This window comes from Phascolarctos cinereus, unplaced genomic scaffold (assembly GCF_003287225.1).
Source record: "Phascolarctos cinereus isolate Bilbo 61053 unplaced genomic scaffold, phaCin_HiC Scaffold_7;HRSCAF=346, whole genome shotgun sequence".
In the NCBI taxonomy this organism is placed as follows: domain Eukaryota; kingdom Metazoa; phylum Chordata; class Mammalia; order Diprotodontia; family Phascolarctidae; genus Phascolarctos; species Phascolarctos cinereus.
Window position 1 is genome coordinate 86,432,375 of NW_027556180.1, and position 27,453 is coordinate 86,459,827.

Sequence of the window (27,453 nt, forward strand, 5' to 3'; positions counted from 1 at the left end):
CATAGATATCCCTTGATTGGTTGTAGAAAGCACCTTGTAGTAGTTACAGTTAGCTCCACTTTAGCCAAGGGATATCATTTCTGAGTGATGATATGGCCTCAATATCATCCCATGTCCCTTTTAGGGGCCCATCCAATTTATATTGTTTTTGGCTCTGTCTCTTCTGTAGGTGTCTTTTCCCCCACCCCTTGAGGTCCTGAGAACCTGTAGACCTTTGTCATTATTTCTGTCAAATACTTTTTTCCTTATTGATAAGGTTCAAAGCAAACAAAAAAATTTTTTTAGCCTTTTTAGGAACATTATTTAAATTTTGGCACTCTTAATTTGCTGTGTTCAGTGATTAATCAGTTGACATAGCACTGGAAGAATTAAAACTATATCCCTAGCACCTTGAAGGCAGGGATTTTTTTCTTTTTGGTCTTTGTATTCACAATGCCTTAGCCTTGGTTATATGCATTTAACACATTTTTTCCATTTTTAATTGTTTAATTTTTTAATTGAATTCTTAGTTCTGAACACTCTCAGGTCTAGGTACCCTTAAGCTGGGACACACTTTTCCAAAACAGGATAGAGGGAACTTAGAATGTGTGTTTCAGTAAATGATGTGAGATGGAATCTGTTTTATAGCCTGTCACTATATCTTTCCCAGGCTTACTTTCTCTTGCTCTTCCATATCATACACTTAATATTCTTTTCCACTCCATCATTCTCTACTTCCTCCAAGTTACCTAATTAAATACCATGAATTGCTAAATACTCAATATCTTCCTCCCACACAATACCTGATTCTTTAAGTTTACTCCCCCACAACTCTATCTCTCTATTTACACTCCTTCATTTACCACACCCAGGCCAATTTCCAACTATTCTATGTCCCACTACAGCCCTAATGCCCTTAAATGGGCCTAGGGAATAAGTACCAGGTGTAGGCATCTTCATTTCCCATAGTTATTCAGCATCCTCATTCTCTAAGATTCACTGCTGTAAAACTCCATCTCTTTAGCTCCAGTGTTCTCCTGATGATGTCATCTAGGTGCAGATTATAGAAAAATGACTTCCCACTCCAGACCACATCTTTACAGTCTTACAATGGACAACTTTAAGTGTATAAAACCAAAAACTTTCTACACACACATAATAAATACATATAGAGCCAGAAGGAAAACAATTGAGAAAAATCCTGACAGCAAATTTTCCTGATAAAAGTTTAATATCCAAGATATATAAGGAATTGGTACAAATACATAAGAACAAGAACTATTCCTCAAAAGATAAATCGTTAAAGGATAGGATTAGACAATTCTCAAATGAAAAAACACATGATAGCAACAGGAGCAGCCAGGTGGCACAGAGAATACAGTGACCAGCCTGAAGTGAGGAAGACTCGTGTTCCTAAGTTTAAATTTGACCTAAAACATTTCCTAGCTGTGTGACTCTAGGCAAGTCACTTAATCCTGTTTGCCTCAGTTTCCTCATCTGTAAAATGAGTTGGAGAAGGAAATGGCATTCCAATATCTTTGCCAAGAAAACCCCAAATGGGGCCGCAAAGAGTCAGATATGACTGAAACAACTGAACAATAAATTATATCACCAAACCTGTGAAAAATATCACTAAGAGAAATGCAAGTTAAAACAATTCTGAGATTCTATTTCACACTCATCAGTTAGAAAAAGATGGAAGCAAAAGAAAATAGCAGTTTTTGGAGGTCTTGTAGGAGGACAGATACGCTAATGACTGTTGCTGGATCTGTGAATTGTTTTGACTATTCTGGAAAGCAATTTGTAATTATACCCCCAAAGTCTTTCAACTATACATACCCTTTGAACCAGTAATAATGCTATTTTAAGTGTATACCCTAAGAAAATGAAGGACACAGGGAAAGAGCACAGATGTACAAGAATATTTATAGCAGCACTTTTTGTTCTGGCAAAGAAGCAGAAACAAAACAGGTGTCAATTAGGGAATGGCTGAACAAATTGTGGTATATTAATGTTTTGGAATGTTATTATGCCATAGGAAATTATGACTATGATAGATTCAGAAAAATATGGAAAGATTTATAAAAATTAATAATAAAGTGAAATGAGCAAAACCAGGAGAACAATTTATGCATTGACCCCAGTAATAATGTGAGGTGTGAACAACTTAGACTTCAGAACTCTAACCAAAGCAGTGGCCAGTCACAACTTCAAAAGGCTGGAGAGGAAACATACCTGCAGTCTCTTGGCTGAGAAGCGATGAACTAGAGGCGTAGAATGAGACATGAATTCTCAGATATGACCACTGTGTTAGCTTGTTTTACTTTTCTATACATAGTTGTAACAAAGGAGGGATTCTGTTTGGTGAGAAGAAGATACTTTAATATAGTGACAGTGATAGACATGAAAAATAGAGGTAGTGATAGAAATGAAAAAGCAAGAGCATCAATAAAACTTTTTTAAAGCACAGAAGGGGAAATTCCAAAAATGTGGAAGGGAATATAGAAATTTTGTTATTGCCTTGTTAAACTATATCTATATAGATAACTTTTTAAAAACTGTGTAACAGAAGATCACATTTCTTATACAATTTTCTTTGCTGTTTTTAATACTGTTTGTTCTTTTGACCTGTCTATATTTATTAGTGATTATTAGATTCATAATAAAAAATTTAAGGGTTCTAGTGACAATGGATGAAGTGAAATCACCTCACAATTAACAACTTCTGGTATAGGGATTTGATAATTTCAAATTTCAAATTAGCTTTTTTCTCTTTTAATCATAATGACTAAAAGGGAGAACTCGCATCAGTGAGATCAAAGATCTGTCAAAGTACTGAATTGACTATATTTAAATATCCCTTGGTCAGAGTAGCATAATCCATCAATCTTTCTTATTTAGAAAATACAACTGAACATTTTTAGATTCTCTCTTCAGTTCCTAGTCTTATATAAATACAGATATCTATTATATACATTCTTAAAATTGACACAGTTTGGCATTAATGTTTGATTACAAAATTTTGAATTAGAAGCAAGTTATGGTACTAGTACTGCTGAATAACACACAGGCAAATCTAGCACACCACAACTTTGTGTCATTTTTTCATTTTTTCCCCCTTGTACTTTATTTCTTATCCTTGCCCAGAATTCTCATTTTCTTTTTTTAATATAAATTTATTTATTTTTAGTTTTCAACATTTGCTTCCACAAGATTTTGAGTTCCAAATTTTCACCCCATCTTGCCCCTCCCCCCACCCCAAGATGGTATGCATTCTGAATACCCCTTCCCCTAGACTGCCCTCTCTTCTATCTCTCCCCCCCTTCTCTTATCCCCTTCCCCTTCTATTTTCCTGTAGGGCAGGATAGATTTCTGTACCCCATTTCCTGTATTTCTCATTTTCCAGTTGCATGTGAAAACATTTTTTTAAACATGTTTTTAAAACTTTGGGTTCCAAATTTTCTCCCTTTCTCCCTCCCCATCACCCTCATTGAAAAGGCAGGCAACTCAATATAGGTTATACATGTGCAGTTATTCAAAACACTTCCACAGTAGACATGTTGTGAAAAACTAACTCTATTTTCCTTAATCCTATCCTGCCCCCCCCATTTATTCTGTTCTTTCTTTTGACCCTGTCTCTCCTCAGAAGCATTTGCTTCTGATTACCCCCTTTCCCAATCTGCCCTCCTCTCTATCATCCCCCTGCTCTCTTGTCCCCTTTTCTCCCTATCAGAATTCTCATTTTCTAAAGACCAGTTCCTTAACCCAGAAAAAGCTCTTTTCTCAAAGAATTGCAATCTAAAGCTGTGCTGTAGATTAGGCCAAATGAATAAGCCACTGGATAAGAGATTTTTGGGAGATTTTTATACGTGGTTTAAAAAGCAGTACTTAGGGTTGGACAAGAAAAGTATAATGATCCCAGGGTATTAGGCAGGGCCTCTATAGGGAGGTGCTCTAAAGTCTTCCACAGTCTTGGTTTCAGCTTAGGATTTTGCCATTAGAAGATAATAAAGTATCATCCTTCAACAAAGACAGCAAAATATTAAAAAGTGTACTAGTCTTTCATTCCACCCTCATCTTCTTTCCTTTTTTAAAAAAGTTTTGGGTATGACCTAAGGCTCTGTTGGATATAACCATGTGTATTCCTAAGGGCCAGGTTTAATTTTAAAGTCTTTTTAATGATGACTTTATGGATAATTCAGCTCCAATCTAGAATATTCTTGGGAATATCTGAATTAGGTGCATTTCTAAGTTTCCCCTACAAGTGCTCAGTTCTCCTATAAACATCAAGCTAACAAGGAATATAACACAGAACACGTTTTTATTAAAGGACAGAGGAGGATCTAAGAGGGGAAGAAGAAAGGAATAAACGTTTAAATTAGCACCTACTATGTTCCAGGCACTATGCTAAACTCTGTACGCATATTGTTTCAGTTCACCCTCTCAATAACCCTGTTGTGCTGTGAATATTCTCATTTTACGGTTGAGAAAACTGAGGCAGACAGACTTGTGACTATGGCAGGGTGGCATAGGTAATAAAAGCCTGAAGTGAGATTTAAACTCAGCTTCTCCAGACTTCAGGCCAAGCTCTCTATCCACTGCGCCACCTGGCTTCTCTAACATTTTAGCAGCTTTCACAATATAATCTTTTAATTTCCCATTCGAGTTAATATTCAGCCCTTCCTTTCTCCCTTCAGAGGGCTTACAATTCCTACCTCCCCCCAAATCTCACAGGACCAATAGGGGAAGTCCCAATAAAATGACTGAATTTGAGAACCTCAATGAAAGGGACCATCTGAAAGGTTTCACTTCTTGCCTGCTTCTCTCAAGAGCTTTGACTTACTTCTTTGCTCTTGTGTCTGCACTTCTACTCTGTGTTTCATTTTAGTTCTTAATGTAACCTGCCATTCAGCGGTAATAATTTCTGGCTTGGCTCAGGAATCTTTGCCAGGCAACCACTGTATTTCTATTATTGCTTCCTGTTCCTTTCATTGCCATCATCTGAAAGCTCCCCTACCTTTCTCATAGCTTTTTCTCTCAGCAGGCCCTATTCACAACCTATTTGTGCCCTAGAATTTTGCTCATGCGTGATTGGGGTCTTAGGTCTGAATTTCCTTGGAAGTACTTAGATTCTGCCAGTAAGAGTTTTTTCTGTGTGCATCTGCTGTGTGTACTTGTAGACTATTATAGTTAAAAGGGACCTCAAATATTGTCTAGTCCAACCCCCTCATTTTTATGAAGGAGGAAAATGATTTGTCTTCTGACTCCAAGTCTATTGTACCTCATCACGTTGCCTAATCAGGTTAAATGAAGGTACTAATTATTTATTGTTAAAATTAATTTGTATTTTTCAGTTAAAACCACTTCAGAAGTTGATTCAGCCATCCATGTTTATGCATATTCCCCCACCTGTAGAAAGAACAGACCCTCTAACGTAAGTGCTTTTGAAAAATTTTTATTCATTGATAAATTAAAAAGCTATTTTTAAGATGGCTTCAGGAATCCCAATAATTTGATAAGTATTAGATGCCTTTATATACCAACTTATATTGAAATGTGAATTAAAATTGTGAATTAAATTAATTACAATGTGAATTAAATGAAAACAAAGTGAATAGCTAATATTTATATAGCACTTTAAGATTTGCACAGCACTTTACATATTAACTCATTTGAGAATTCAAAGAAAACTGAATATGAAATTTGAAAACATTTAGTATATAATATTGTTGAACAATAAGAAGAGGGAATCAGGGAAAAAGAATTCATGTTTAGAGTGACTCAGAAGGATATTCAGAAGTGAAAGGAGGTACATATTTCAGGGAGAGTAATGGAACTTGATCTGAAAAAAAGAGAAGACATGAATAACATTTGGTTGAAGCATTAAAGACACAAGCATGAAGGAGGAGAAATTAGGTACAAAAAATAAATAGGGATTCAAGAAAACCTAGCGTTATACTGGGAAGCTTTTCAATTCAAAACCATATACCTGAAATGGAAATGAACAGCATGAGGCAGGTAGCCTTAAGTGCACAAGCAAGGGCTAAAAAGCAGGAGGTTGATTTGATGTATATTAAAAATATAAACCTCCTTGAAATTTGTGGATGTTGGATTGGGGAAATGAGATTTTTATGGGAATTATTTTCCTTTCCATGTACAATATTCGCAAAAAAAAATAAAAATTTTAAATAGTAAAACTTCTCCTGCTTATGGCCGCCAGTGCTGAGGGCTTGCACTTAGGTAGGAGAGAAACTTAGTTACCCTTCTTTACTGACAAAAGCTATAGAAACCTTTTCCTGCTCCAGTCATTTTCTGTTGATCTAAAGCAAAGCGATAGCAGTGAATTACCTATTTTTCACAAAGAAATTCATGCCTTTTATCTCCTTTGCTGTGGCTGTTTTCCCTGAGCTTGCTTTCTTGCAAACAGAAGAAAACTCTGGAGGACTGAGAGGTCTCATCCCCTTTAGAATCATAGACCTTCTTCTAACCTCACTCACTACTAGTCTAGGGATAGATAAAGGAGCTGGCATGATAATGGAGATAGGGAGGAAATGAGGAGTATTGGTTTCAGAATTGTGCACATTTTGCAGAAAACATATTTTAGATACTTAACTGCATTTCTACTTTGTAGAAATGTTATGACACCGCAACTAATAGAATATCCAGCATTCCTGTCACCAGACTTGAATGTTACTATTGGGACTCAGCCAAAACCAACCCAAGCATCATCTCCCGTACGACTTGAAAAACTTCAGCAACAACCTCGGGACAGGCAAGAAAACAATTCCTCCCTTTTTTAATCTACATATTTGTCTTGTACAATAATTTATCTGCCTCTGAGATATGGAATTCTAGGAATAATCACTCTTCTTGTATTTTATTTGCTCTATTTTTTGCTAGATCAGTCAGTGACTGGTGATGTTAGAGGGATAGTGGTGTGATGGAATCAAAAAGCATTGGACTGAGAGTCAGTTTACTTCGTTTCTAGTTCTGCCACTAACTGGCTGTGCGATTTTGGCAAAGTAATTCAATTGTATGTAACTCAATTTCCTCTTCTATAAAATGAGGGGACTGGATTAAGATCATCACTGAAGTCCTTTCCTATTCTAATATTCTGTGAATGTATCTTTGTGGAGAAAAGAAAATACTGTTGAGATAAGAAAAGGTAACAAGTAGGAAATAAGAAAATATAAAACTTTGCCAATGGAATAGAAGAAACAGGACTACCTAGCTGTTGCTATTATACCCAAAAGGCTTGGGGTTGGTCATATCTTATGGTGACACATAAAAAAATTCAGAGATGGGGGTCACAGTGAAAACTGTCCTAAGTACATAGGTCTATAGCAACTTAAGATAAGGCCTATCCCTCTTACACTAATATTTCTAATGAGTTACAGGAAGAGTAGGCTTATCCCAACCCCTTTCACTCTTTAGTTACCAGCAAGTTAGATACACTTACCTCAACTTCAGTTAATATAATCAAACAATTTTCCCCTTGGTCCCTGCCTCCATTAATCTCTTTTAAAGAAAATAACTTAAAGGAAGTGGAATAATTAAGGCTGAGTTCCCAGGGTTGGTCTTATTTTAGTGACATATTCTTATCAATAGAGTCAGCAGGTAGATGTACTTCCATCTTAGAATTTACTGGTTAAAAAAAATAAGATTTTAATATATTGTTTTGAGAATGGGTAGCATCGCAAAAATTTCACACAAACTTCCTTTACAAATGCTATATACTATAGAAAGAAAGGAGATAAATGATCTTTTCTTTAAAAGATAAAATCAAAACAAAGGAGAAAAATCCTTCTATGAAGTTTTAGCAAGATGACTGAGTGGTCCTAACTGTACCCAGTACTCAGTCACTTCAGAAAGTCATAAATGTGCTTAATAAAATTTTAAAAAACAACCAAAAGTAGAGGGGAAAGGAAAGAAATCTTCATCGAAAATAATGTTATAGGGTAAATGAAAGTGAAGTCCAGCCTTCAAAAGGAAAAGACATACAACTAGAACCCTAGAAGAAAAAAAATAAACCAACACTAAAAACATTCAGAATTGTTAAAAAAAAATTCATTGATTGATAAAAAAATCTAGTACCTATAAAATATGAGGCATGGGCAATGACATAAAAATACAAAAATGAGACTTAACAACTTTTGAACATTTGGTGGGTAATCTTTATAAATCAGTAGATTCTCTGAGAATGCAATGTCTCATATGGAAGACAAAAATACAGAAATGGCAAAACATTGGTTGGTTATTGTCTTTTGTACTCAAAAAGAACCAAAATGACATCCTTAGGTTGTGGTTAGTGTACAGTGTGTCTGACTGTGACTGAGCAGACCAACACAAACTTAGAAGGCTCTACCATAGGTTGGGCACAAATAGTCCATTTGAACATTTGAAAGGGAGAGGTTTTTAAATTTGCATATCTCATGTTTCTTTTGAGCTACTGCAATTCTACTTTGCTCATAGAGCACAGTGCTTTCTTTCACGTGGGCACACCATGCTGGGTGGTTCTATGCCAGTATCTCCCGTGTCTCATAATGGCAGAACAAAAAACATAAATATAAATGGCATAACTAGAATAAATTAAGATTCCTGTTATCAAAACAACAGATAAGAAAACCTGAGAGTTTATTGACATCTAAACAGTGTGAGGAAGGAAAAGATCTGAGTACCACATCCTAGAAAGTCATACAAGAAAATTATTCAGAAGTATTGGAAACAAAGGGTAGACTCTGTAGAACACCATCACTCCAAGTTTACCTTAACCAGAAAAGCATTTACTAAATTCCAAAGCTTCAGTATCAAAGAGAGAATTTTCTAATTAGCTGGAGTAAGAAAATAACATAGCAAAGAGCATCAGTTTGAACAGTGTAGCATCACTCAACTAGGACATGTGATATTTTGAAAAGCTAAAGAAACTAACTACCCAAATTTGCCTGTTCTGTAAAAACTGAACAAACTCCTTCATGAGAAAAGATGTTTCCTTAATACTATCAGATACTTCCATTCTTTCCTCCAGAAAAAAACAAAAAAAACAAAAAAGAGAGTTAGACATGGCCTTTGACCACAAGTTGACCATGAAGTAGACTCCTAAGGCAAAAAAGAGTAAATTTAAAAAAAATAAGTGATGACTAAATGTTTATATTTTGGAAGATCTGAACATGTGCAGACGGCATCACCTTGCCAATAGGGCATGTCCATATGGACAATGCTAAGGTGCTGCTTTTAGGAAAAATGTGATGTCATGCAAGGGAAGTACCTTGGAGAGACTGAAACAGGTGTGAACATTCCATACCTGGTTCTGGTTGGCTAAATATGTATTGAAGAAGAGGTTTTTTGATTGGCCATGTAGGCATTTTAAAAGGCTTGCCAACTTCAACTATGGTCTCTGCCTCATTCAATCCAATGTATCATGGTGACTCCTTTGCTCTTGGTGACTAGTGAACGGCATGTAGTCTCCAATCTTGGTAGTTAGAAGATCAGAACAAGCCGTGGGAAGCCAGAAGTAAGAGTCCGCACCAGGTTAATCATCCAGCACAGCAATGGTGTGGTATGTGGTTTGCCCTTCATTCTCTAAGAGGACCATGATATCAGGAAGATGATGCCATAACTTGCAAGTGAATTGGATTTAAGTGAGGGTGCAGAGTCACCAGCCTCACTTTCTTCTCCAGAGCCATATGGGTCCAGTAGCCAGATACAGATCAGGACAACTGGACATGGCCCAGCAGCACAGCAATAATGCCCTAAGAAGCACGGAGTCTGAAGCAGCCTTTGGGGCTTTAGCCCAGCAGAAGGATTCACCACCAGTCATGCTGCATCTGGATATGAACTTGGTAGAACTAGTGCCATGTCCTACCTGTGCTAAGTTTTGAGCTTAATTTCTGCCCAACTACCCAGGAATAAAGCAGAGTAGGGAGGATTATGTCCCTGGGGAATTGGAGGAAATATTTGTACATTTGAACAAATAACTCTATTATCTGTGAAGTAAATATTTTTGTTCAGTCATTTTCAGTTGTGTCTGACTCTTCGTGACCCCATTTGGGGTTTTCTTGGCAAAGATACTGGAGTGGCTTGCTATTTCCTTCTCCAGCTCATTTTACAGATGAGGAAACTGAGTCAAACAGAGTTAAATGACTTACCCAGGGTCACACAGCAAGGAGGCCACATTTGAACTCAAGTCTTCCTAACTCCAGGACTGTCACTCTCCCACTGTGCCGCCTACCTACCCCTGTGAAGTAAATGTCCCTTTGTAAAAGCCAATTGGTGTTAAGTGGTTAAATGGAACTAGGGGGCTAGTACCTGGGCCCCTAAACATTGTTGGGGTGGAGGAGGGGAAGAAACAGTTTTCTCTAGCCGAAGGCAAAGACAATTTACTCCTTCCATGACCCTATTGGGTTGTCTAATAATCTTGAATGGAACATGTAACAGACCTGGCCCTGAAAATCTGCTCAGAGTCAACCATGTTACTCTTAGATGCTGTGAGGAAGAGCGATGGTTATTGTTTATCTCACCTCATCTGAAGGCCAATATGGGAAAAAAGACTAGCCATTAAGGAGGGAACCACAGTCCTTAATGTTCTCTCCTTCCTTAATTTTCATTCTAGTGTCTTTATTTTCTGTGTGTTATATGTCAGTGCAAGCTTATTAAGGGAGGAGACTATTTTGGTGGCATTCTCACAGCCAAGCAACAGTGTTTTGCTTGTGTAGTAAGTGCTTAATAAATGTTTGTTTATTTGAATTGACGTACTGCTAGTTCCCAATCTGGTTGAATAATGAATCCCATGAAGTGGTTGCATTATTTGAATTCCCATCAGCTTCGCACTTTTCAAAATTATAAGTACATGTAAAATATGATAATTGCTTCCAGCTCAAAGGAAATGTACACTGAACATTTTAAACCATAAGTTAATCTATTTATTAATAGCAAGAGGCAAGAAAAAAGTTTATTACAATGTAATAGAGTAGTTAACAGAAAGCAAAAATTAAAAAATTACTAAATATCCTACTTAAAGTTAATTCTATACTAACTGCATGACAAAAATATCATTATGATTATTTAAAATATTTTGATGGCATAGACTGAACTGTTTTCTGCTTCTTTAAATTTTCATACACTGGTAGTTGCAATTATTGACATCTCAGTGAATTTGCATGGTTATATTCTCACTCAGTGAATTAAGTATAGTTGGATGACCTTGGCCATTATCTAAAACTAGTAATGCTTTAAAAGATTTTATTGTCCTTGACACATTTTTCAACAGCTGGGCTAAAATCACTTGAAAACCATTCGTTGAAAACAGTATTAGTTACCTATGCTTTCTTATTTGACCACCTGATAATAATTGTCAATCAGATTGGCACTGGTCTCTAACCTGTGGTGGCTGGCGCCAAACAAAGCAGACTGGAGACAGAAGAATCAGGAATTAAACAGAAATTTAATTTCAGAGTGAGGAAAATGGCATGTAAGCAAGGACACATGTGTCAGAGCCCCGCCCCTTCCAGTGTGGAGATATCAGTACTTATACCAGTGGCTGCACAGTGAGCTGTAGCCCTGACAATGAAGGGTAACGGCACCAGGGTGACAAGTTTGAATCATAGCAGGACTTCATGATGGGAACATGGTACCACATGCTTGTCCAAGCTCAGAGACCACCTGATGCTGGTAAGAAACAATACTGGGATTTTACTAGGGCTGAGATCATCCAGAGATCAAGTGCAAGGGATTGTTGTTCTGCCAAGCTCAGGGCACAGCTTGCTTGCTGGGCCTTAGCTCTGGAAAACAGAGTGTCTCCTAATATCTTGACATTTCCCCCTTTCGGCCAAGGGGAGGGGGTGTCTGAAAGAAGCCCTACCTTTATGAACAATAATGGAGAGGCAAGTAGAAGCCAAGATTCCAGGAGAGGCCAGTTGGGCCAGGACAAGATGTTGCCCAGGGGGTTAGTTCCTTGAGGGGACCTAATGGGGAAGTGTGTCTGAAAGAGAATGAAAACTCCCAGGAATATTACAGCCAAATTCCAGAGTTCCCAGGTCAAGGAAAAAATATTGCAAGCAGCCAGGAAGAAACAATTCAAGTACTGTGGAACGGCAATCAGGATAGCACAAGATTTAGCAGCTTCTACATTAAGGGATCAGAGGACTTGGAGTATGATATTCTGGAGGTCAGAGGAGCTAGGATTAACATCAAGAATCACCTACCTAGCCAAACTGAGTTAAATCCATGAGGGGAAAAAAATTGATATTTAATGGGGTAGAGAAATGTAATGCACTCTTGTGAAAACACCAGAGCTAAATAGAAAATTTGACTTTCTAATGTAAGACTCAAGAGAAGCATGAAAAGGTAAACAGGAAAGAGAAATCATGAGAGACTTATTAAAATTACACTGTTTACATTCCTACATGGGAAGATGATATTTGTAAGTTTAATAAGGTAATAGGTAATAAGACCTTTCTCATTATTAGGACAGCTAGAAGGAGTATATATAGGCAGAGGGCACTGGTGTGAGTTGAATATGAAGGAATGATATCTAAAAAATAAAATTAGGCGGTAAGAAAGGAATGTACTGGGAGAAAGAGAAAGATATAGAATGGGGCAAATTATCTCACATAAAAGAGGCAAGAAAAAGCTTTTACAATGGAGGGGAAGAGGGGGGAGGTGAGAGAGAATGAGTAAACCTTACTCTCTTCATAATTGGCTTAAAGAGGGAATAGCGTACACAACTCAATTGGGTATAGAAATCCATCTTACCCTACAGGAAAGTAGGGGGGGAAGGAGATAAGATGAAGGAGTGATAGAAGGGAAGGTAGATTGGGGGAGGGGGTAATCAGAAGCAAACACTTTTGAGGAGGGACAGGATGAAAGGAGACAATAGAATAAATGAGGGACAGGATAGGATGGAGGGAAATAGTCTTTCCCAACATAATTGTTATGGAAGTGTTTTGTATAACTACACATGTATAACCTATATCAAATTGCCCACCTTCTCAATAAGGGGGCGTAGGGAGAGAGGAAGGGAGAGAATTTGGAACTCAAAGTTTTAAAAATGAAGGTTAAAAATTGTTTTTTACATGTAGCTGTGGAAAAAATAAGATGCCAAATTAAAAAAAAAAAGGGAAAAGGACCTATATTTATAGTGGCTCTTTTTTCAGGGCAGAGAATTAGAAATTGAGGTGATACCCGTCATTTGGGGAATGGCTGAACAAGTTGTGGTATGTGATTATGATGGAATACTATTGTATTGTAGGATATGATGAACAGGATGCTCTCAGAAAAACTTGGAAACACTTGCATGGGCTGATGCAAATTGAAATGTACTGTGTACAAAGGAACAGCCATATTATAAGATAATCACCTGTGATCAGTTATTCTCAACAATACAATGATCCAAGACAACTCTGAAGAATGTATAATGAAAAATGGTATCCATCCCCAGAGAAAGAAGTGATAGTATCTGAATATAGATTGAACATAGTTTTTTTTAAACTTTATTTTTCTTGAGGTGTTTTTTTGGTCTATGTTTTCTTTTACAACATGACTATTCTGGAAATGTTTTACGTGACTACACATGTGTAACCTATATCAAATTGCCTTCTCAAAGGGGGTGGGGTTGGGTGGGGTAGGGAGGAAAGAAGGGAGAGAATTTGGAACTCAAAAGTTTTAAAAAAGAATGTTAAAAAATTGTTTTCACATGTAACTGGGGAAAAAAAATACCAAATTTTAAAAATGAAAAAAGAAAGGAAACAGCACAATGGGGAAATAGAGTCAGGAGATCCTACATAGGCTGTGTCTGAGGTCATCCCCCAAACTTTTCCCAGACATAGACATCCACCTTTGGTAGTTCCCAGACTGCAGCACTTGCTATTTTCTACTATTGGCTTCATGGCAATTGAGACAAACTCTCCAGGTAATCAAATCTCAAAACAATAGTAAATTATAGTACCAGGAATTTATACCTTAAATAACAAAATTTCACTAACCGCAGCTTAGGGCTTGAATATCTTTCTCTAACAGTTAATATTTCATTTATCCTTTACTTATAAATTAAAACTACCCATGTTCTGGACCTTCTGACATATAGCAAATAGCTGATAGTCAACCCATTAATATGTTGAAGCTACATCTTTAAACTATCCTATACACTTTCATAACGGCAAGAATTTTTAAATGAAAATTCACTATTATGGTAAATATTATTATCTGTTTTATAAGAAAACATACCTCATTAAATGTTTAACACTTTTAAAACATGGTTTTTTTTAATCACATCCTTTTAAAAGCCCAATTCATAATCTAATAGCATCCAGATGAAAAAGTTGTTTTGTCTAACATTTCTGTTACAGTGGTCTCTCAGGTTTCACAATATAAAAGAATTTAGAAATATAATAATAACACAAACAATATCATGTATTTAAAACATGAAACAAAACTTCAGATGGCATCAGTTGCATTTCCAAATTATCCCATATAAAAATTATTGATCTTATTACCTTTGACATTTTTAAGACTATTTTTAAATTTATTTTTAGTTTTCAACATTCACTTCCACAAGATTTTGAGTTCCAAATTTCCTCCCCATCTTGTCCCTCCTCCCCACCCCAAGATAGCATGCATTCTTGAATACCCCTTCCTCTAATCTGCCCTCCCTTCTATCTCTCCTCCCCTTCTCTTAGCCCCTTCCCCTTCAGTTTTCCTGTAGGGCAGGATAGATTTCTATACCTCATTTCCTGTATATCTTATTTTCCCAGTTGCATGTGAAAACAGTTTTTTTAAACATTTGTTTTTAAAACTTTGGGTTCCGAATTTTCTCTCTTCCTCCCTCCCACCCACCCTCATTAAGAAGGTAAGCAACTTGATATGGGTTATACATGTGTAATCATGCAAAACACTTCCATAGTAGTCATGTTATAAAAAATAAAGTATATTTCCCTTAATCCTATCCTACCCCCTATTTATTCTATTCTCTCTTTTGACCCTGTCCCTCCTTAGAAGTGTTGGCTTCTGATTACCCTCTCCCTCAATCTGCCCTCCCCTCTATCATCCCCCTGCTAGGGTAAGATAGATTTCCATATCCAATTGAGTGTGTATGTTGTTCCCTCCTTAAGCCAAATCCTATGAGAATAAGACTCACTCATTCCCCCTCACCCACTTATCCCCCATTTCCCCTCCACTGTAAAAGCCTTTTCTTGTCTGTTTTATGTGAGATAATTTATCCTATTCTACTTCTTCCTTTCTCCTTCTAGTATAGTCCTCTCTCACCCCTTAATTTTATTCTTCATCACCCTTTCATCTTCAATTCACCCTGTGCCCTCTATCTATCTATCTATCTATCTATCTATCTATCTATCTATCTATCTATCTACATACATAAATTTTTTCCCTCCAACTACCCTAATACTGACAAAGGTCTCATGAGTTACAAATATTATCTTTTCATGCAGGAATGTAAACAGTTCAACCTTAGTAAGTCCCTTATGATTTCTCTTTCCTGTTTACCTCTTCATGTTTCTCTTGAGTCTTGTACTTGAAAGTCATATTTTCTATTCAGCTCTGGTCTTTTCATCAGGAATGCTTGAAAGTCCTCTATTTCACTGAATATCCATTTTCCCCCTAAAGGATTATACTCAGTATTTCTGGGTAGGTGATAATTGGTTGTAATCCTAGCTCCTTTGACCTCTGGAATATTATATTCCAAGCCCACCAGTCCCTTAATGTAGAAGCTGCTAAATCTTGTGTTATCCTGATTGTGTTTCCACAATACTTGATTTGTTTCTTTCTGGCTGCTTACAATATTTTCTCCTTGACCTGGGAACTCTGGAATTTGCCTACAATATTCCTAGGAGTTTTCCTTTGGGGATCTCTTTTAGGAGGTGATCAGTGGATTCTTTCAATTTCTGTTTTGCCCTCTGGTTCTAAAATATCAGGGCAGTTTTCCTTGATAATTTCTTGAAAGGTGATGTCTTTTTTTAAGCATGGCTTTCAGATAGTCCAGTAATTTTCAAATTGTCTCTCCTGGATCTATTTTCCAGGAGAGTTGTTTTTCCAATAAGATATTTCACATTGTTTTCTGTTTTTTCATTCTTTTGGATTTGTTTTATAATGTCTGGATTTCTCATAAAGTCAGCTAGCTTCCAATTGCTCCATTCTAATTTTTAAGGAAGCATTTTCTTCAGTAAGCTTTTGGACTTCCTTTTCCATTTGGCCATTTTTGCTTTTTAGGGCATTCTTTTCCTCATTGGCTTTTTGGACCTCTTTTGCCATTTGGGTTAGACTGATTTTTAAGGTGTTATTTTCTGCAGAGTCCTGTGACTCTGAGGGCTGCCTGTACTTACCATCACCGGTCTTCGGACATCTCCAGCCCCGAGAAGAACTTGGGGAAGTTAGCCAACAGAACACCCAGACAAGGAAAGTGGTTGCTCAGGAATTTATTACTAACAACTACATTTTAAAGGTAGGCACTTTATCCTCAGCACCAAGGTGAGCTATGCTAAGGCTGAATAAAGGACTGCCTCCTGCTTCCAGCACCCGTGTTTATATTCCCCTAAAGGTCCTCCTACTGCGTGGGCGGGTTCACCGAGGAGCCGTAACCGTTGGATGATGCTGTCTCAATACCCTGGCCCCATGTCTCGCCGACGTGGCAGGACCTTTTTCCAGGCAGAAACTACATCTGGGCGTCTCACTCTGGTAACCCACTTCACTCCCAGGACCTAACAATTTTCTTCAGTATTTTTTGGGTGTCTGTTAGCAAACTGTTGACTTGTTTTTCATGATTTTCTTGCATCACTCTCATTTCTCTTCCCAGTTTTTCCTCTACTTCTCTTACTTGCTTCTCAAAATCCTTTTTGAGCTCTTCTATGGCCTGGGACCAATTCATATTTTTCTTAGAGGCTTTGGATGTAGGAGCTTTGGCTTTCTTGTCTTCTGGTTGTATGTTTTGATCTTCTTCGTCACCAAAGTAAGACTCTATAGTCTGACTTTTTTTGCGAGGTTTGCTCATGATCCCAACCAATTACTTGAGTTATAAACTCTTTCTTTCTTAAGGTAAGGGCCTGCTTCCAGTGTGGAGAATGTACTGTCCCAACCTTCAGGAGTTTTGTGCAGCTGTTTTCAGAGGTACTTCTAGGGATCTTTTTTTTTTCAGTTCTTCCAAGGTGGTATGATCAAGGGCAAGCTGTTTACTCCTTTCCTGGCCTGTGCTCTGGTCTATGAGTGACCACAAGCACTCTTTTCTGCCTTGGAACTGTGAGGAGGATTTTCTCTGAACCACCACTACAAGCTCTACCATGCCAGCACTCCTTCTTGACCGATTACCGCCACCCAGAACTGTGACCCAGATCCAAGGATGGGCAAAGCAAGAGAATCCTGCACCAGCAGAGAGATCCCTGCAATCCCCCTCTGATCAACCCCTCAATTCCCCCTCAGTCTGTAGGCGGGAAGCTCTGGAAGTAGCTGCAACCCTAGGGTTACTTGGGGACTGGGGCTGAGACCTAGCTTCTATCTCACCACAGTCACAGACTTTTCTTACTGGCCTTCTAAGTTGTGTTTGGTGTTTGTAGGTTGAGAAGTCTGGAAATCGCCATAGCTGCTGTGATTCAGTCCTCTGAGAGCTGCTTCAGGTTCGCTGAGGCCTGTTTTGCCTGTGTGCCCACGCTGCGGTGCGCTGCGCTCCCAGCCCGGCGCGATACACCTTTCTGATCAACCATCCAGGTTGTCTTGGGCTGGAAATTTGTTTCACTCTGTCTTTTTGTGGGTTCTGCTGCTTTAGAATTTGTTTAGAGCCATTTTTTACAGGTATTTGGAGAGGTTTGGGGGAGAGCTCAAGCAGGTCACTGCTTTTACTCTGCCATCTTGGCTCTGCCCCCTACCTTTGACATTTTAAGACCACTTTAGAGTTATCAGATTTGGAAAAATTACATTCAATTAAAGAAATAACGTGCTTAGCATATGCCAGTCACTTTGTTAAGCACTTTACAATTATTATATAATTTTGATCTTCACAACAACCCTGGAGGTGGGTACCATCATTATTTTTCTCCTTACTGATCAGGAAATTGGGGCAAACTGAGATAAGACAACTTGCCTAAGGTTACACAGTTAATACATTTCTGCAACCAGAAAAGAAGAGGGTGGGCTCACCAAGGACAGATGCTGGCTGGCCCCTACACCTTGTACTGCCGCTCTAGGCAATGCCTGGGGCACCAGGACTTTCCCAGGCAACAGCTGAGCAGCACCTGCCAAGGGCTGGGCCTGTACTGGAGATACTGTCTGGGCTTTGGGGAGAAGAGAGCACTGGCTGCAGCCTAGGGGCTGGAGTGGCCGGTGCCAGGATTGGTAGTAGTTCCTGGTGGCAGGGCAAAGCAGATGCTGGCCATGGGGCCCAACCCCCCCAACCGCTGCAGCTTTGGGACCAGGCACTGCTGGGGCTGAGGGCCCTTGTGGCTGCAAGGGCAGAGTGGTCAGGATGTACCACACCTGGGTGATGCCCCCAAGCTTGCCTAGAGGAGTGGGCTCCAGAGAGCTCAGGGGCACAGGGCCATTGGGGCCACTGCCAATGGGGAGCCCTCCTCCACCAGGTGGAGGACAGAATGTAATTCAAGTTTCCCCACCCTTTTCCAATACCTTTTCCAACACCTTTATTTGGGAATCTTATCTGAGATGAGAGGGGTTAACAAAGAAAAGGAAAGACCTAAAGGAATGGGGGACATTTTCAAAGGTGCAGGCCAGGGACATGGCTGTAGTGGTCTTGTCAGCAATCCCCACAACTGAGATATACTCAGGACTCCAGGAGAGGGAAGTAGGGAAGGCAGAGGGGTTTAAAACTGAGTGTGGTCCCACTGTCAGCAAGGGCAGCTACCTCTTGTTCCTGAATGAGCAAGGAGACACCTCCGACAGGAGTCATGGTGTGTGGCCTATGGGCATGATCTAAATACCCCCCACCCCTTGTGTGCCACCCCTCCCTGAAGCTTTGTCGTGTTGAGTGATCAGTGTCGTGGGCCCTGTTTTCGACTCCTACCCTAGCCTTCCTTCTGCACTGTCTTCCAGTGATCAGGTTTTTGTTTTGTTTTGTTTTTAACATTAGTAACAGCTCCGAGCTTGCATCTCTTGTTGATTAAAAGAACCATACTTTTCTTTCCTGATGTTGCAGAAGGGATGAGGAGAGAGACAGGCTGTTGCAAGGAAAATTTTCTTTTTAGCATCTCTAAGTTCTTTCTTACCAATTTCATCCTCCTCCACTAGAGTGATTGCCCCCTATGCTGCAGTCCTGAGGAGGAACCCAATGTCAGAGTGTTGCCAATCAGAAATAGTCAGTTTAATTTGTTTAGAGACAAGCGGGTAAAGGTTATTAACAAAATTGAAAAGTCAATGAAGGGCTTAACAAGAAGTTGTTATAAAGTGTGAACTGTACCTATTTTTTTTTCTTTCTTCCCTCTGGGATTACTTCCAAACTAGCTGTCTTCCTTCATTGCCCTAAAACGATGAAGCTATCAATCTTGTCATTTACTTTCAAAACTTTTATAAAATTTAATCCTTATTTTTCCTTAAAACAAATTCTAGAGTGGTACCCCAAAACTTACTAAGATATTTCACAAGGGAGTGAATTCCTGGGATTACTCAGTCTCAGGAGTTCTCCCCTGCGACTTTTTTTTCTTTTTAAGGCAACTGCAGTTAAGTGATTTGCCCAGGGTCACACAAGTAGTGTCAAGTGTCTGGTCTGAGGCCAGATTTGAACTCAGGTCCTCTTGACTCCAGGGCTGTTGCTCTATCCACTGCACCACCTAGCTGCCCCTTTTCCCCTGGAATCTTAAAATGATTAATCTTCAAACTCCTTAATCAGCTAAGATGTTGTTAGCGGTTTTACAAACTTTGTTTATGTGACCTTATTTCTGTAATTCTAACATACGCAAAGCTGAGGTGACAGGGTGGGAAAGTATCTTACAGGTTTTTTTCTCTTTTCTTATAACCTAATCTTCCATGGAAAGCCAAAAGTGGGGTTAGTCCTGCTCGCTGGGACAACTGCTTCAACTATTTACTTATCTTTCCCAGTGTTCTAAACTCTCTCGCTGCAGCCCTTAGAAGTTTTTCTGGCTGGCTGCATTTTAAATCTTTCAAGGTTATAGAATCTAGCTCACAGCACAAACATAACACGTTTTACATTTTGCAAAGACACAGGTAAATGACAACGTAGATGCAGACAGACACAAAGAAAAGTGCAATTATAATTCTGATTTTAACTTATTCTGAGGCACACAGGTCAGAGGTGTACACAATTTGTAGATTTAACAGGGGCATGCCGTAAGGACCAGAGGCATGCAGAGAGGCCAGTCAACAAGAGATGTGCAGTCAAGAAAGGATGTCCTGATCAGAGTGATCTAGGATGATCTAGGTCAAGGGAGAGACCCTGGAGTCAGGGGAACTGAACCAAAGTGTGAGCCCAGAGGATTGGAACAAGAACGAGGCCAGTGGACTCACCAGAAGAGGGGGGGATCGGACTCCAAAGAAATCTCAGGTGGCTCCTAGTCCACTCCCGCTGGTCCCAGAAAGTCCACTCAGCCCAATTCCATCCAATCTCCCTTCTGACACCAATTTAAACATCAACCAGACCAGGACCAATCTCTAACCTGTGGGTGGCTGGAGCCAGACAAAGCAGGCTAGAGACAGGAGAGTTAGGAATCAAACCGAAGTTTAATTTCAGAGTGAGGAAAATGCTTGCAAGCAGAAGTCTTCCTTCTCACTGATGGTAGCCTTTCAGAGCATGAGGATTCGAGACTGACAAACAAACACTGGTTTAATTTAAAATCTTCTTCTGCATTACTTCACAGTTAAAGTGTTGAGCAATCCTGATACACTTTAAGTCCAATTGAGCTTTTTCTTTCTTAGAAATATAAGTTTGGGAAAGCATCCCTTTTTTTAAAAAAAAAAAAGAATAAGCCTTTTTTCACCTACGCTAAAAAGCTGTTGATCAATGTATCCACAGCCAATTATTTTCTTTAAGACATCAGGATATTTAGCTACAGTGCTTTCATCTGCACTGAGACCTCCCTGGTAATTTTAATTATGCAGTTGAATTTAATTTTTAAAGCCATCCACCTGACCAGTGCTTGTAGTCAAAGATTTTTCACTGTCCACTTTACTTTTTTTTTTCACTTCCTTAAATAAACTTGGAGCTTTTGCCTTGTCAAGCCTGTATAAAAATTAGATCAACAAGGTAATGAACAAAGTAAGGCATTTATTCAGAGTCAAAGAATTGCAGTTTGGAACAACACACTGTCTTACTCAGATAGGGAGGTTCCATGAAGGGAGTTATGAACAGAGGTTATCGACACTCAGAAGGGAGGTAGTTAGGTAGACAGATGGAACAGCGGGTCACAAGTATTTATTGCAGGGCGATTGCACTTTCCTAGAAAAACCACAGGACTAGTTTAGGCCTCTTGTAGCCAGCAGAGGCAGGCTGCAGACTGTACCCCAAGCTGGGGACTGCAGGAATGGAGGGGTTGCAGAAGGGTCCTTGGAGTTACCTGTGGCTGAGAACATGAAAGGTCATAGAAGAGATTCCCAGCAGCAGATCAGAAATTACCAGTCAGAACTGGGACCAACAGACTGAGTGGCCACTCTATGAAGGAGAACGCGTTTTTGATGATAGTCCTCAATCCACGTAGGTAAAAGATGCTCCATTTCTTTCATTTTAACACTTCTGGTCCTGGAAGTTGTTTGCAGCCAAAAAAAATTGATGAAGCTTTGCCTTTGTCTTTTATTTCACCTGTATGTTTTATAATATTCTGTGCGTTCAGGCACCCTGACATCTTGTCCTGTTTTAGAATTACTATGAGCTCGCCATCCATCTGCATCAGATCTTTGTTACAATGTAACAACTTCTCTCTCTTTTTTTTTTTTGCACTGGCAGTGTTTGCATCTGGAGTGTTCTACCTTCTGTTCATTTTGTTACGAATTTTTTTTTTAAAGTAACAAAACCATTGGTAATGTGGTATCCATATGTGCTGATAGGCTAGAGCAGCCTAACATGTTAAAACACTCACACATATCCAATTAAATTGAATTTTGCTTGGATTAAATGAAACCTGGTGTCATTTTATAATTCTTACAAAATTGAATTTTATATTATTCATACTTGCATTAATCTCAACCTAGATGTAGGACGAATGGAAAAGTGCTCTATCTTGAAACTGAGTTCCCAAAGTTAAGGTGAAAGAAGAAAGTGATTTCTAAACCACATATAACTGGGGCCAGGTGGGGAAGTTTTAAAAAAGATTATATCAATGTTAAAGGTGCTGCTCCTAGGACTTCAGCACAGGCTGAATACTTAAAAAGGCCAATGTCTCCCATTGCATCCAGGGCCATCTCCAGTCATCTTGATCTGTATCTGGCCACTGGCCTCAGATGATTCTGGAGGAGAAAATGAGGCTGGTGATTTTGCACATTTTGCCTCTCTCACTCAAATCCAATTCATTTGCAAGTAGTGACATCACCTTCCTGGTGTCATAGGCCCCTTCCGGAACAAAGACAAACCATAAGTTGTCAATGCATTCAGGACCAAAGGACAGAGACATTGAAATGTAAAGAGAAAGGTCTTCAGATGCAAAATAGACATTCCCAGCTGTCTACATAAGATTCCCAAAGAAGTATAAGAAGTAGAATTGAACAAATTAAAACTGATCCTCTTAAAACCAGGTGAATGGTTTGCTGAGGGAAAGAGCTTTGGAGATTGGGAGGATTGTTGAATAACAGAGGCAATACCTCTTCCATTTCCTGCCTGGAGGTAAACTGATAAAACGTAGGGATACTGATCCCAAGCTAAGGGTTTGTTGCCTAGCAGAAAGATATTGGAAATATTCCAGACTAAAGAGAATTCAGTGCCATCCAGCCAAACCAGTGGCTGAATATGGAATGGACTGCAATTACTCATCCACGAGCAAGCTCAGGACATCCAATAGATCCGCCTAGCCAGAAGAGGTGGGTATTAGAAAGTGCCCCGGGGCCACCCAGCCTAGAAGCAATTACCTGGAAGCCAAGTGGTCTGCACATAGCCCCTGACCAGAGCAGCAGCCACTGAGCCTGATGAAGAGTACTGATCACATCAGGCAAGTGAAGTAGGGCTGTACAAAGTCATCAGCCTCACTCTTTCCTACAGAGCCATCAGAATCCAGTGACAAAAGATACGTCAAGCTGGCTGGCAGTAACCCCGGAGGTAGTGGGTCTTTCTAAGGCTAAGGTTTTTCCCAGATCTCAGTTTGTCTGAGGCAACACCCATTCAGTAATTTAAGGCTAAGTAAGAAATGCAGCAGAAGATAGTCTAATTTGCCTTCTCAAAAGAATCAGTCTAGGAGGGGAAGACTCTCAGAGTTTCTGGCCAGAACAGAAACAATTTCTGTTTGCACTCACTCTGAAGCATCAAAACCCAAACAATGAGCAAGTGAGGCTTGGGCTGGGACCCATTATTGGCTGGTCAGTGAGAGCCAGAGTAATATGAGTTTAAAGGCATAGTCAAGTTGTTCTATTTGAATCCCAACTGGCTTTATCAAAGCCTAGTTTTTCAGAGCTATATTTCAAGAAATCATAAATGAACACGACATGAGATAAAAGAGTTAATTGTCCCAGTTAAAAAAAAAGATAGAATAAATAAGGGAAGAAAAGAAAAAAAATTACTCCCAAACCCCAAGATATGTTGTAAAGTATAAGTGATTTATACTCCTTTGGATAGAGCACCCACATGTAGGGGTATGACTCCCCACGTGGACAGAGGGGAAAGGAGGAGGAGGGGACAGGGGAAGGAGAAGGAAGCATTGCCCTGATAATGACAAAGGAGGAGTTACAATTATCATCTTCTTACATAGGAATGTAAACAGTTTAACCTTATTGATTCCATTATGATTTCTCTTTCATGAATCTTGTGCCTGAATGTCAAAGTTTCAGCTCTGGTCTTTTCATCAGGAATGTTTGAAAGTCCTCTATTTCATTAAATATCCATTTTTTCCCCCTGAAAATTTTATACTCCATTTTTGCTGGGTAGGTGATTCTTGGTTGTAATCCTAGCTTCTTTGCGTTCCAGAATATAATATTCCTAGCCCTCCACTCCTTTAACATAAAAGCTGCTAAATCTTATGTGATCCTAACTCTAACTCTATGACATTTGAATGGTTTCTTTCTGACTGCTGGCAATATTTTCTCCTTGACCTGGGAGCTCTGAAAGTTGGCTATGATATTCATGGGAGTTTTCATTTTGAATCTCAATCAGGAAGTGATGGGTAGATTCTTTCAATTTCAATTTTTCCTTTTGGTTCTAGGATATCAAGGCAATTTTCCTTGATAATTTCTTGAAATATGATGTCTAGGCTCTTTTTTTGATCATGGCTTTCATGTAGTCCAATAATTCTTAAATTATCTCTCCTCAATCTGGTTTTTAGATAAGTTTTTTTCCAATGAGATGTCTCACATTTTCTTCTATTTTTTTCATTCTTTTGACTTTGTTTTATTGTTTCTTGGTGTCTCATGGAGTCCTTAGCTTCCAGTTGCCCTATTCTAATATTTAAGGGATGATTTTTTTCAGTGAGCTTTTGTACCTCTTTTTCCCTTTGACTAATTCTGCATTTTTAGGAATTCTTGTCTTCAGTGGATTTTTGTGCCTTTTTTTACCATTTGGCCAATTCTATCTTTCAAGGTGTTATTTTCATTAGTATTTTTTTTCAGCCTTGTGCCAGGCTATTGACTCTGTTTTCATAATCATCTTGCACCACTCTCATTTCTTTTCCCAATTTTTCCTCTCATTTCATTAAAAAAAAAAACCATTTTAAAACTCTTCCAAGAATTCATGTTGGGCTTGTCTCCAATTCACATTTTTTTTCTATGGAGTTTTGCTTGCTTGTAGCTGTTTTGACATCATTGTCTTCTTCTGAGTTTGTGTCTTGATCTTCTCTGTCATCATAGTGGTTTTTATAGTAAGGGGTTTTTGTTGTTGTTGTTGTTATTGTTTGCTCATTTTTTCAGCCTATTTCTTGACTTTTAACTTTATATTAAAGTTGGGTTCTGCTCCCAGGTCGGGGAGAGGGGGCACAGTCCCAAGCTTCAGCTTTTCTTGTGCTGCTATTTTCAGAGTTATTTCTGTGGGTATGTAAGTTTTTAGTGCATCCAACGTGGTATGATCCAAGGAACTTGTGTGGTCACTGCTCTCCTGGCTTGTGTTCTGGTCTTTACTGAGGAAGGGCCTTGCTCCCCTGCAGCTACAAGTGAGGGTACTCCTCTTGGCCCTGGAAATGTGACCAGGTCCCCTGCTCCATTGTGAGAGACCACAAGCATTCTTCTCTGACTTGGAGCTATAACCAGGGATCCTGTTCCAACAAGTGCTCATACTTCTCTTTGCCCTAGAATCACAACATGGAATTGTGTGTGGTCAGTGCAGCAGGGCCCTGCATCCCATGCCAGCAGAGGGTCTCCTGGGCTCTCTTTCTGACCTTCTCTGGCCTGAGAGCTCCCAAAACTGCTGCTGCCACTGCCACAGCCGCCTCCAAGACCTGCTGCTGGTGTTGCCACGTGTGTTTCGGGCTGCTCCAGACTGACCCCAGCCTAGTGTCATAGAGCTCTTCTGCCAACTTCTTAAGTTGCTTTTAGGCTGGAAAAATGTCTCACCCCAACTTTTTGTTAGTTGTTTGGAGGGGCATGTTGTTGCTAAGTTGTTACCACTACTCTGCTATCTTGACTCCTTCTCTCTCTCTATGCATAATTTAAGAAGATATCCTGGGCCACCACTGGCCATCTTGACTTTTGTCTTGCCACTGGACTTCAGTGACTCTGGAGGAGTAAGGCTGATGACTTTGTACAGCTTTGCTTCCCTTAAATCCAATTCACATGCAAGTCAAGACATTACCATGTAATGTTCTCTTTGAAAACAACAACAATTTAAGAAGGAAGGAGAGAGCAATAACAGTTGAGATCAGGAATCAGTTTCTGACAGCAACAAGACATAAGACAGGGAAACATGTCACTAGAGTGGTGAGCCACTCTGATAGTGGATTTCCTGGGCAGAGTCCAAGTGGAAGAGGAATTCCTTGCAGGTATTGAGGGGATTCCTTATAGATGTTAAAGTCTTCCACATGCTCTTGTTTTTTTTTGTTTTGTTTTGTTTTGTTTATTAATTTATTTTGATTTATCAACAATCACTTCCATATGCTTTTGAGTTGAAAATTTTTCTCCCCCTTCCTCCCCCCCACCCTCCCCAACACAGCGCACAATCTGATATAGGCTTTACATTTACATTCCCATTAAACATATCTTCACATTAGTGAAGTTGTAAGTAAAAATTAAAACCAATAGGAGGAACCATCAGATAGATGAAACAAAACTCAATAGAAGGTAAAAGATAAGTGATAGCGATTTGACTTCCATAGTTCTTTCTTTGGATGTGGACAGCATTTTCCATCCCGAGGCCTCTGGAGATGTCTTAGATCCTCGTAATGCTGAGAAGGGTTCAGTTTAACAATCTTAGTCATTGCATAACGTGGCTGTTATTGTGTGCAAAGTCCTCTTGGTTCTGCTCACTTCACTCAGCATCAGACCACATAAGTCTTTCCAGGTTTTTCTGAAGTCAGCCTGTTCATCATTTCTTATAGCACAATAGTATTCCATTGCATTCATATACCACAACTTGCTCAGCCATTCCCCAATTGATGGGCATCCTCTCAATTTCTAATTCTTTGCCACCACAAAAAGAGCTGCTATGAATATTTTTGTACATGTGGGTCCTTTTCCCATTTGTTTGATCTCTTTGGGATATAGCCCTAGAAGTGCTATTGCTGGATCAAAGGGTATGCACATCTTTGTAGCCCTTTGGGCATAGTTCCAAATTGTTCTCCAAAATGGTTGGATCATTTCACAACTCCACCAACAACCACATGCTCTTGTTTACAGAAGGTATTGTGTTGATTTCAGTTAGACCTGTAACATTGCAGTCTCTTTAGTGAGATTCCAAACTCTTAAAAAAAATTACAATCTATGTAGGAAAAACGTAGGATGTCTGTTGTTTAGATTATGATGTATATTAGATGGACAGTCCATTGAGCTGAAACATGAGTACATATCCCTTGGACAGAAACTGTAGAAGGACTATGATTCTTTCCAGGAAAGGAAGTAGGAAGTTGGGGCCTCTCCTCATAGAGAGGGAGTACTGAACTAGAATTATATCTGCACATTTAAATAGTCTAGGGGAAGTAATTTTTTATGTTCAAGACACACTCCTAATTGCTGCCCCTTACTGGGATAAGGGGGAGACCAAACAATATAACCAAGGCTTGACTCCCTTCCCACCAAATGCCATTTCCATAATGAATGCACTTAACAAATCCACTTATCCAAGTAGACAGCAAAACAGAAATAAGAGAAAGTACTTATGAGAATATCCACCCAGACAATACAGAGTGAATAAGTTTTCCTACTGAGTGTAATTAGGCAGCTTAATCAAGAGAGGAA

At 39.2% G+C, this 27,453-nt stretch overlaps 1 protein-coding gene across 1 annotated transcript in view; it reads left to right on the forward strand.

The window, feature by feature from the left end:
• CATSPERT (catsper channel auxiliary subunit tau) overlaps positions 1–27,453 on the forward strand; it is a 105,867-nt gene that overhangs the window by 41,771 nt on the left and 36,643 nt on the right. Inside the window, 2 exon segments of the mRNA XM_020970540.2 lie at positions 5,334–5,413; positions 6,611–6,751. Coding sequence (XP_020826199.2) covers positions 5,334–5,413; positions 6,611–6,751 — 221 coding nt within the window.